This window comes from Myotis brandtii, unplaced genomic scaffold, assembly GCF_000412655.1.
Source record: "Myotis brandtii unplaced genomic scaffold, ASM41265v1 scaffold32, whole genome shotgun sequence".
Lineage (NCBI taxonomy): Eukaryota > Metazoa > Chordata > Mammalia > Chiroptera > Vespertilionidae > Myotis > Myotis brandtii.
In genome coordinates, this window is record NW_005362269.1 from 6,564,830 (window position 1) to 6,576,978 (window position 12,149).

The following is a 12,149-nucleotide window of genomic DNA, read 5'->3' on the forward strand; positions in this document are numbered from 1 at the left end:
CACTGTTTCTGAAAGTGAAGGAAAAAAAGGGAACACATATGCTATTTGACTTTGCAATGCTACTTCTCTCAATCCTACAGAAATACTTGCAAATGTGCTTAACGATTATGTATAAGCCTATTGCTGCAGCATTATTTGTAATAGCAAGAAGTTGGGAGCCTAACTGTCCGTGAAAGATAAATTAATAAATTTTGGTCATTCATTCAATGGAATCCTATGTTGCCATTAAAAAGAATAAAACAGGCCTATACTAGTAAATGTTCTACATAAAAAGATATTAAAGATAAATAATGAAAAAGCAAGTTACAGAATAGTATATAAAGTATGAGCTTATTTATTTTAAAACTCTATTATTTGTGTAATTTTTTTCTAGAATTTTATTATCAAAGTTTTCAAACAGTCCCAAAAGTTCTCATGTAAAAATTTTTTTAAATGATTTGGGATTGTCCAGGCTATATTTCCAAGTGAAAAAACAAAGGCTATAAACTGAGGATACCGTATATCCCTATTTGGGTAAATATACGTAGGGTTAAAAAAAATCTATGTAAAATAGTATGCTCATGTAAATGCTCACTCACTGGACGCCAGCTCTCATTCCCTGAAGGTGCACAGCCTGGCGGTAAAGGAATCCTCAGACTCAAGAATAAACTCCCGACTTCCTCCGAGCGCACAGCTTCCCTGCACTCTGACAAGGGTCCATCTAAGGCCGACAGGCCAGCTGACAGCTTCCTCCCATTCATTTACCCTGCACTCCTGCTGAAGGGCCGCCAGGAGAAATAAGCTGGAGACAAAAGAAAACCGTGGACATCCTTCCTGGCTACAAAGGCAGCCCTGGCTGTGGGTCCCTGGAAGGAGAGCGAGCCGGAACCGGGGAACAGATCCTGACTCCTTATCGTACAGTTCAGGGACTTGCCAAGGGCGGGACGGGCACTGATTCCGCAGGCACAGAGAAGAGATACAGTTTGGCCCGGGGACCCTGCAATGCTGTATTCTTGAGATACGATGAGGTCAACCTGGGCACTGGCTGCAGAGCAGAAGTGAGCTTCCTCCCGGGGGCAATGGGTTTTAAGGTCAAGTCTTATAATTACATTTGGAAACCAACTCAGGGGAATTCCCTCTTACTTCATTCTTACATGCTTTTCCAATCCCACAAAATACAAGTATAGTGACTATTTTATTGGGCTCTCCGTGTACCAGGCATGGTATAAGTCCTTTAAGAGCATTGCATTAGCAAATTCACACGACATCTGACATAGGCCACTATTATTAGCCCCATCACGTGGATGAGGAAACTGAGACATGTAAAGGTGAAGCAACTTGCCAAAGCGTTTATCACCAGTGGGCGCCAGGCGCCAGGCTCTGGATCCGGCCTGCCTGGATTACACCACCACAGGACACTGGAAGCCAAATTCTAACCAGGGCCTACGGAAGGAAGAAGGAAAGAAAAGAGGGAGGGCAGAATAACGAGGTAACGCTAACGCTAAAGGAAGAACAGCATACACAGAAGAACAGCAAGGACAGGGCATCTGAAAGGCAATGTGAGGCCATGGCTAAGAGCCTGGCCCTGCCCTTCCCATCCAGGTGACCTTGAGCAAGTCATGTGGCTCCATGCCTCAGGGTCCCCATCTGCCAAATAGGGATAATATAGGCACTTGCACTTCAGAACAGGGCCTGCTACAGAGGCATCTCCTACACTACAGCTATCACCATGATTGATGACATCATTATGCATATCTGACCCCCATTCCTCAGCCAGAATTCGAAGGCAGACAGAGCGTCAGCGTGCATGCATGACCCGGAACTTGGGAAATGCTGATGAACGATAACCCCACGTACTATTTGTCAATATGTTTTTCTGTTGTCACTTTCCTATTTGAAGACCGTCACAGGGGACACATGCAATGTTTTGCATCACCATGACACTTCAGAAAACACGTTCTTAAGTTGGCATTAATGAATGTTAGCACATTTTGAAAAACTGCTTGTTATTTGCCAGGTACTGTACTACATTATCTCTAAACCTCACACACCCACGTATGCATTTCCTGTGGCTGCTGTGTAACAAATTACACATGCTTGGTGGTTTAAAACAAGAGAAAGCTATTCTCCCTCAGTTCTGGAGACCAGAAGCATGAAATCAGTATTACTGAGCTGAAATCTCCCTGTGGGTGACTCCATTCCTTGCCTCTTCCCGTTTCCGGTGACTCCCAGCATTCCTTGGCTTGTGGCTTTAACACGCCAATCTCTGCCTCCAAGGTCAGCATTGCCTTGTTCTCTAACTATGGGCAAGTCCTCCTATCTCCGCTCATACAGAGGTCACCCAGACAATCCAGGTTAATCTCCCTTCTCAAGATTCTCAATTTAGTCACACTGACAGTCTCTTTTTTGCCATATAAGGTAGCACAGCCTCAGGAGAATAGAATGTGGCTCTCTTAGAACAGTATTGGGGAGGGGGGGGTATTTTTTCAGCCTACCCCACCCGGCCATGAAGGTATTAATGTCTATTTCCTATGAGGCAGTAGAATATAGTAAGTGGCGGGTAGACCTGAGTTGAACCCTTGGCTCTGGCTGACACTGGGTAAATGACCTGAATTCCTCACACAAAGTGTCTTTATTTATAAAATGTGAGAATCAATAATATCTCCTTCGAAAGACTGCCGTGAAGATTAAATAAGACAGAGTGTGAACTGCCTCTGCACAGTGACGGCTCTCGGTAAACGCTCACTGAGGACTATTATCGTGAACACAGGTGAAGAAATAACATTCGGAGGGCAAGTGATTGGCTGAAGGCCAACCAACCAGGAAGTGCCAGTGCCCGGAATTCAATCTGGGTCGCTCTGGCACCAAAACCCAAGCCTGTTTTGCTCAATGGATTATGGGGTTTGGGGTTTATGTGCTCATGGCCTTCAGAATCAACACACCTAGGTTATTTCCATTCCGGATACTCCTTGGTCCTCTCTTCCAGCACCTGTATAGCTGCACCCCTGCCGATCACCAGTCCTAATTACTGAGACCGAGTTTATGCGACGGACCCTATGACAGTAACATCATTTTTCCAATGATTTAGAAATAATGGTGATTCTGCTTAGGCAGCAGGAGGGTTGAGAATTTGGCCTGTACGAAGATCACATCAGATCGGCTGGCAATCCACTTGGTCTGTGACTTCAGAGGTGCTGGACATTATGAGAACTAGAAATGGAATTAACCTCTGTCTGCAAAGCCAGCATTGGGAATGGCATCTCCAACTGGACCACAGGGTCTCTCAGGGGCAAGGTGCCAGCCAAGCACAGCACTCAGAATTCAAATTCACTCACGCACTCACCGCCTCTGAGTCACTGCGGCAGGGTTAATTCAGTTGCTCATACTTCAAAAACAATATTTGAAAAAAGCTTCCAACAGTCACAGGCAGCTCTCATCAAATTCTGGTGTCCCCACCCATCCATCCAACTGTTTCCTCGGCACCGGTCTCCTTGAGTTGGACAACCTCAGCTGCAGGGAGTGGGGAGCCCAGCTGCGTGCTGAGTTTGGGAAAACATTATGAATACTTGAGATCTGCCAAGTACTTGGTTAAAGAATGATATCCTCTAATTTCTTAAGCCATGTGTATTTTAAGTGAAATGTAATCCATATGTGTGCGACTCATTTAAATGCAACTCAGTGAAACACGGTTTCCCAAAAGCATTGGGATATTGTCCTAAGCCTTTCTTAAGCTTCTCTTTGATCCAGGACACTGAATTTTGCCAACAACAAATGAAGCTCCTGACAAGAGAGGGACAAAGGGAGTGGTCCTTTTTCCTTGTCCTAGATAAGGTGCTAAAGTGTACTCCTGATGCCAGGGGAAGCCGGGAGGGTGGGGGCGGGGAGAGCTCCGAGGCCTGGGCGGTATGCAGGGTTTTGCTCAGGATTGGCTTCATATTTCCGCCAGGCCTACTTGGAAGTGAAGTGCAGCAGAAGAGGTGAGAGCTAATCCATCCTGTCTAGTGCTGAGAAACTCCTCTCCTGCCTGCTAGCTCTCCCCTTCTCTGCTCCTCAGTACTGTACAACTCAAATAGGATGGAGGGGGAAAGGAGGAAATGAGGGGGCTAAATCACAAATGACTTGATTTTCCAGGTGGTAGCCTGATTTCCAAGCCAACAAAAGCAGTCTCCTTCCCTAGGGGATCTCTGAGGGACGGATAAAAAGTCAGAGATATATGCCCTGACTGGTTTGGCTCAGTGGATAGAGCTTTGGCCTGCGGACTCAAGGGTCCCGGGTTCAATTCCGGTCAGGGGCATGTACCTTGGTTGCGGGCAAATACCCAGTGGGGAGTGTGCGGGAGGCAGCTGATCGATGTTTCTCTCTCATCGATGTTTCTAACTCTCTATCCCTCTCCCTTCCTCTCTGTAAAAAATCAATAAAATATATATTTTGTAAAAAAAGTCAGAGATATGAAGAGAGATTCAAGTTAATGGTGAGTACTAGGACCAGCAAACCTCTAAATGCCAGATATGAAGAGAGATTCAAGTCAGAAGTAATGGTGAGTACTAGGACCAGCAAACCTCTAAATGCCCCCATTCTGCTTTGACAATTACTGTTCCTCAGGAGGTCTGGAGGTAGATATACACACACAGGAGAAAATAAATCTCCATTCTTACTAGCTAGACTGATGCAAACAGGATCTGTCTTTAGCCAGGCCTGAAGCACAATGAATGGGGTGAGACCAAAGGACAGCTGTCCCTTTTCCAAGCCAAAACCCAAATCTTATCATCATTTGGACTCCAAGGGAGGGCAGTATAGTGAAGAGATGAGAGTTCCAGAATGTGTGTAAGAGACGAGCAGAGAGAAGCATATGACCAGAGGTCCTCTGGGCTTAGTGCCCACTAGTTGAGCTGTTCATTTGCCTTCGAAGGTGACCTTACAATGTAGTTAATGTAGTGACCCTGACCTCTAGTAATGCAGCCCAATGAGCATCCTGCAAGCTGGTTCAAGAGTTCAGTGTGCCCTCCTCTTGGGAAAAAGTAAAGAAAAGAGAAGGGAAGAAAGACAAGGCCTAAACTCCCTGAGGTGTGCCTCTCCCCAGATGCCGACAGCTCAGCAAGGTTCCATTTCATTTCAGCAAACAAGTTTTTTTTGTTATTGTTTTATGCCCATTATGGTCTCTGGGTTGATGAGCCAATCCTCAGAGCATAGGGAAAATTACATGGAGAAAAAACATTATGGATGCATGCCTCCAAACTGTGGCTTGTGGAAACAGCACCATAATTTCTTCTCTGTAATTTCCCTTCTCGTGTTTATGTTACCTAAACTAGTAGTTCATCCTCAACTTCAAGGTCCATGGTTTGGAGGCGATTTTCCTTTATCCCACTGTCCCCTCTTTCCAGGGATGTCTCCATGAATGGAGAGCAAACTCTATGCTTCTTTTCCATTTTTCCACTTGCATGTTATCCTTTAAATAGGTGGAACAGTAGTAGCTCTTAGAGCCCAACTGGGACAAAACCCCCATTTGAAAGATGAGAAATTTGAGGCTCAGAGGGGCCAAATGGCTTCTTGAGCAATTCCACGTGTCTGCCTCGGAGCTCAGTACTGTATCACACTGCCCTAACCACAAGTAAGGGTCTCATAACAGCAGCTATGCACCAATATTTGCAAATTACGTGTATATGTGTGAATAAATATAAAACAATGTAATATATACTCCATTAGAGCAGTGTACTACCTTCATGACATATGGTTGAGTCTAAAAAAAAACAGGCGTGGACCAATATGTATAGCATAATCTCATTTCTGCTCCTCCCTTCCCAACAAAAACAGCAGCCTGTGGGTGTGCTTCTGTGCGACTGTGTCTATGAGTATCTATGTGCAGATTCCCACACGCATAGAAAAGGTCCAAGGTATGCTCACCAAAATTGTTAACAGTGGATTCTTCTTGTGGGTAGGAGACTTTCATTCTTTTACTTATTATACTTGGGTATTGCTAAGTGTTTTACAATGAGCATGTTGCTATGAGAAAAAGACACGAGTGAGAAAAAAAATAAGACACTCGTGAGAAATCACAGTAGCTATCATTTACTGAGTATATAATATGAGCAAGGCACTATGCTCGGTCCTTTACGTGAACCATCTCATTTCATCTTCATGGCTCTAGAGCGTGTGACTTTCATTATACCCCAGACAGGGAAACTGAGGCTTAGAGAGGACATCCAGCCAGGAGGTGGGAGAGCTGGGACCTGAACCCAGGACTATCTGACAGGAAAGCCAAATGCAGATTATCTCTGCGATGCTTGTGCACTGAGTAGATAAACATCATTGTTTATTCTGAGTTGCTTCACAGCAGAAAATCACTGTCAGCTGCCATGCTATTGAACTAAGGCACCTTGGGTATCTGCTGCCTGAGCTAAAGGCCCCTCCCTCTCTCCTGGCCCAACCCCCATGCTCCTCCATCCTCACCATTCTTGGCAATCCCTCCATGTGCGAATTCCATTAAAGGCCTGCTCATTGCTATTTTGGGCCATGCATTAGCACGTGGGCTTTGATTTGATGGGAGAAGTCCAGACACCTCAGGATGATGAAAAAGACATTAGAAATGTCTTCTCTCCCCTCAGAGTGCCAGAAGCTCTTGCCCACAGCTCCCTGGGGCACCCATGAATCCAATGTAAGGGGAAATGTATAGCGGTTGGGAAGGGAGAGAAGAAACCTTCACAATCTATTAGGGTCTTTGAACTTGGCTGTCCCTCTCCTTGGAATAGCCATCCCCTAGCCATCCACATGGCTCATTTTCTCATCTCCTTCAGGTCTTGACTTAAATACCAATTCACCACCAAGCCCTTCTCTGACCATCATTCTGAAACGGCACCTCCCTCCCCATCCCTGCTCTCTGAGCCCGTATGTTCCTTTGTTTCCATAGCACTTGTCACCAGACATACTACACATTCACTTCTTTATCTGCTTACTGTTCTCACCAGCAGACTATAAGCCCCATAAGGGCTGAACTGTTTTATTCATAGCTATATCCCCAGTACTGACACTGGTGCCTGCACTGCTATAGATGCATAGGAGATGGAAAAAAAAAAAATGAATGAATTGAGGAACTTAAAAAACAGACTGAGGAGTCGCTTAGCACAGGGCCCAGTTTCCCCTCGAATGTCATAGGATTATAAAAACTTTAACAGAGAGATTTGAAAGATCAGAAAAGCATCATCCCCACCCCCAAGCTGTTTTGCATCTGGCCTCGCACGCACCATGAATGAGAAGGCTTTGGGAAATAAACACAATAGGAAGTCGTGTGCAGTTGGAGTTCCGCTTACTAACACATGTTCAAAAACAAAAAGCCCAATTTAGACGAAAATAGCAGGAAGCTGTCCCCCAGGTATACCTGATGAGGTCATAGTGCTTGACGCTGCTGTTTCCATTTTTGTCAAGTCTCCTGCCTCCTGCCAACTCAAGGAGCCCAGGAACCACATCCAGGCCCCTGCCGCTCACTGGGAAGCCAGAGAGCTGCTCAGAGCAATACACAATAGAACCACATCCACGCGCTCTCCTTAATTTCAGATCCAAGCCAAGAACACAGAGGATCCTACTCTCACCTCTCTCGCTTACCTGCTGTGTGGCCTTAGGTAAGTGTCTACCCCTCTCTGAGTTGAAGTTTCTACATCCACACATAAGACAGTTGTACTCAGTGTCTTCCCACTACAACTTCCTATGACCTCTTACAAAGGCTCCAAAACAGAAGGGAAGGACGAATGCTGGGATCCCTACTTGGCAAGTCCAACTCCTAAAGATTTGCCCATGACAGCAACCCCACCACTCGGACTACCCAGAGGAAGCTGGGGGGGGGGGGGGGGTACTCCAGTTGGGGGCAGAATGGAGCAGATTAGACTGAGTGGCAACAGGGAGCATTTAGCCCAGAGCTAGAGGGCTGGGACCATGAGAAAGTGAAGCAGAGCCCTGAGAGAGACTGTCAAGAACAGACCCTCTACTGGCCTTTTCCTTCAGGACAAAGGGAAGACTATGCAAGGAGAAATCGCAGGCATGCAGAGCCGGCACCCTCTGGGACAGAGGCAGCCAGGTCTTTCCAGGGAAATGGGACAAAAAGAACACATTCTAGTTCATAGTCTAGAACAGTGGTCGGCAAACTGTGGCTCTTTGGCCCCTTGAGTGTGGCTCTTCCACAAAATACCGACTTCTGCGCATGGGCCACAAAGTTTCAGTCGCACTGTACGTGCGCCCGCACATGGTATTTTGTGGAAGAGCCACACTGAAAGGCCACAGCGCGTGTGGCTCGCGAGCCGCAGTTTGCCGACCACTGGTCTAGAACATATTCTCAGTCAAGCAAAAATGACTGAGATGTCTAACGTTCTGTAGGCAGAGGAAAGGCGTGGATGAAGCCGCATTACTGCGAGTGCTCAAGTCTCACTTCTGCCACTTTTCCGACTCCACCCACCCTCCTTTCGCAAGGGACCAAAAGCCCAAATTTGGAATAATTTATGTTCTCGCTTTCCACCCAAGCTCAGCAGCCTTCCCATCCTTCTGGTTATGGGAAGGCGCCCATCCATCCCTTTCTTGGCAGTAACGGGTTTGATTACTCATCTGCTTCCGGGGTGGCTGCCAAGAAGAGATGGGCAGTTGTCCGAGCCCGGCAGCCTTATCTGCAAGGTCTGTGTGGCAGCATCAAAGGGGGACCGTTGGCGGGGAAAGACCAAAGGCCTCTGTGGTCTCCAGGCCAATGAAGGAGAGCTCTCCAGTGGCCAAGCAGATTGGGAATGGCCCAAGAACAGGCAACAGACAGGGCTATGCATTATCTATTCACCTGCTCCATAACATGAATCAAGATATAACTGTGCTTGATGGCAAATCAATGTGGAAATATTTCTGACTCAGGCCACCACCCAAGATGAATGCGGTTAAAAAGATGGAAGAACCAGCCCAAAGAAGCCAGGAGACTGCTGACCATGCCCCTACTGGCAGAATCTCGGATTTAGCCGACCCCGAACAGATAGAGCAGCCAGGGTTGAAGGTGCAAATCCCAGAACACTCCGCTTTGCCTCTCTCCTCTGTTTTCCTCTAATCTCCTTCGCTTCCTGCCATGCCCTGTGCTGCAGCTAGTGAGACAGCTGCTGGAGTCCTCCAGACCATCCCTCCCTCTCACACATACACACACACACACACACACACACAGTGAACTCTAAGAAGCAGCCCCGGAAATACAGCCCATTAAACAGTCTAGCAATTTCACAGCAAGTCAAGAGATTGTGGAAACACTGTCTTTGCAAGAGGATCTGCACAAAGAAACCACAGATTGAGAGCCTGTGTCACTTCGCTAATCGCTTCCTTCCAATCCTTCCAAAACAGCAGCACCTGTGTCCGGCATTGACATGGAAGTGAATTGTTTCATTTTAGACAAAGGAGGACTCCACTTACTCATTCTTCTCCAGGTCCAGGATCAGCTCTCGCCCCTCGGCCATTACCCTGAGCTCAGCTTTGAGTGGATGCTAAAAGCAACAACAAAAGAATGTCAGTTCCTAAAAGCAGGGTGGAGGCTCCCAGGAACACACACAGGCTCTAGCTCAGCCCTCTGACATTGATCCACAGGAAGTGAACGGGAAAGGGTCAATTGCATTCCCAGCCCAAACATAAAATAGCTGCAATCCCAGAAGGACCAATTCCCCTCCCCCATCTGCCTGCGCCTAAAAGACAAAGGAAAGAAACTCCGAGCTGAAATGTGCTGTAAGTGCCTGCATGCAGATCTGATAAAGGCAAATGCTGGAAAACGTGATCTTCAGCAGCAAATTCTGTGTGGAGTCAGATCTGGATTCAAGTGCTGACTCTGGCACTGCCGTGATGTGAACTTGGGCATGTTCCTAAACCTGCCTACAACTCAGTTTCCTTACTTATAAAACAGATAATAATAGCCAAACGTACGGGGCTCTCAGAAGGATTAAGTGGCATAGTGAATGCAAAGAATTTATCTGCATATAGGAAGCCCCCAGTACATGGTGGCTATTATCTAAAATACCAGGGAAAGCCCCTTCATAATGCGTTCTCATTTTACATTATTTTGTTTTGGCTCCCAGTTTAAATAAATACCCCAGTCATCTCAGAGGAGACAAACTAGGAGCACTTCAAGCTAAGGTTTTATAAGTCCAAAAGAAGATACATTTTACATACTAGAGCAAATTTGCTGATGCCTAAAGGTGTTATACACCCAGCATAGGTCATTTACGATATCATACAAGAAAGTATGTTCAACGTCACTAGTAACTACCCACCTCTAATTTTTTTAAAAATACCTTTAAAAGAAATCAAAGTGACAGATTTTTAAAACCATGAATCATAGTGCAACAGAGCACACTATAAAGTGGGCACTCTCATACCTACCAGTGAGAATTCAATTTGACACCACCAACTCTGGAAAATATTTGACAGTATGGACTAAGAGTTTTAACAGTTTAGACCTTCTGACCCAGTAATATAAGACTATGTCTGAAAGGAACAAATGGAAGAATGGGCAAAGGTTTATTATATAGAAGGATGTTCATTAATTACAACCCTGAATAATGAAATATAACCTAAATGTCCAAATAGGAGAATGGGTAAATAAACAATGATCCATTCATATGACATAACACTAGACAATCTTTTAAATAATTTCTAAATTATCAAGAAGCTATACATGATAACCATTAGGCACAAAGACTCAAAATATAACACTATATATTTTATTTAAATATACTTTTGTAAAAGGAAAAAGTAGAGAGAAAAAAACCTAAACCAATAAGTTACCATAGTTACCTCCAGGCAATGGGATTATGGGTTAATTTTATTTTCCTTTGTGTAATTTTCTATGTTTTTATCATTGCTTAAGAAATGGGCTTTTATCTCTTTTTACCTCATTATTGTGGACACTTTCAAAGAAATTAAAAATCGAAGTCAAAACAAACTTCCATGCTTCAACAATTCAACATAGGGTGGGTAAACTATTTTTGAAGGAAAGCTTATTTATTTAAATCAGGGTATTTACATATTTAATCCTGTTTAAAACAGCACCAATTCTCTGGGGTATTTTAAATATATGCTCTCTAACTTGATACCAAGACACTGATAAACTCTTGAAGTCTCTCTCAATCCAAAAAGCTCTACTAGAGTGAAGTCTCTGCCCCTTTAAAGGTGAACCTAAAACCTTCGTTGTGGTGTCTGAGAAAGTAGGTCACCTGCTTCCTCCGCCACTTCTGGTTGGGGCTCTGCCTCTTCCAAGCACATTTCCTCCTCTTCTTTGCCTCAAAACCCACTTCCCATTAGAGTCCTGGGCAACCCCTTCAGGGCTCTGATGAGATCTGAACTTTCTGATCCAGGATGCTTGAGCAACCCTGTCCTTTGCTTTTTTCTTGGCTAATTTGTCCTATTGACTTCTCTTAAGAAGTACATTTCAAAACTATGGGGAGAGGAAGTTAGGTGGATGCTTGCCCAATAGCTTTCCACTAAGGGATTCACTTCTCTGTTTCTGGTGTCCTGCTTCAGCTCTGCCAACACGTGTCTATTCTGGTTGCTGGTCCTTTGCCACTTTACTCTGGGGAGTTCTGGAGCAAGAGCCCTGTGCAATCACATTAGGCTTCAGGGACACAGTCCCAAGTGGTTATCTGAGAATAAGCACATGGTGACAGAGCCGCAGCAATCCTCTTATCCAAGAGGCAGGTGGCCATGTGACAGCCCACACAGAAAAGGAAAGCTGATAGAAATCGAAGCACTGTCTCCCCTCCCCAACAGAGACACAAGCTGCAACAGGAGGGCAAATATTTACCTTTAAGTGGGCCATCCAAATATATTTCTTTCTGGTCTGGAAGATGCTCAGACACTGATATTTTTAAAAGATGATGTTCCTTGTTTCCAGGAGACATTTCAAGCAAAACAATGAAGCAGCATTGCAAGGATCTACAGCTTCCCTGTCCAGCTTTACCCAGCTTTTCCCTTGCAACTCTACTGTGTGCGCTTGGAATGGGTGATGTCACTTCTCCTAGGGAGCTGACCCACTCGTATATTGACCCCGGAGAAGGGTTAAAATTCCTTTCACTTTAGTGCTGGATTCAATAGGTCTTCAGCTCCACCAGGTATTGGAAATCTGTCCTATGTATTGCATCCTCGTTAAGATCTAGTATGATATTTACTATACAGTGAGT

General features: G+C 45.2%; 1 protein-coding gene across 1 annotated transcript in view; it reads right to left on the bottom strand.

Moving 5' to 3' along the window:
- ADAM19 (ADAM metallopeptidase domain 19) overlaps positions 1–12,149 on the bottom strand; it is a 77,250-nt gene that overhangs the window by 63,221 nt on the left and 1,880 nt on the right. Inside the window, exon 2 of the mRNA XM_014543158.1 lies at positions 9,397–9,467. Within this exon, the coding sequence (XP_014398644.1) occupies positions 9,397–9,467 (71 nt within the window). The remainder of the gene's footprint in view (positions 1–9,396; positions 9,468–12,149) is intronic.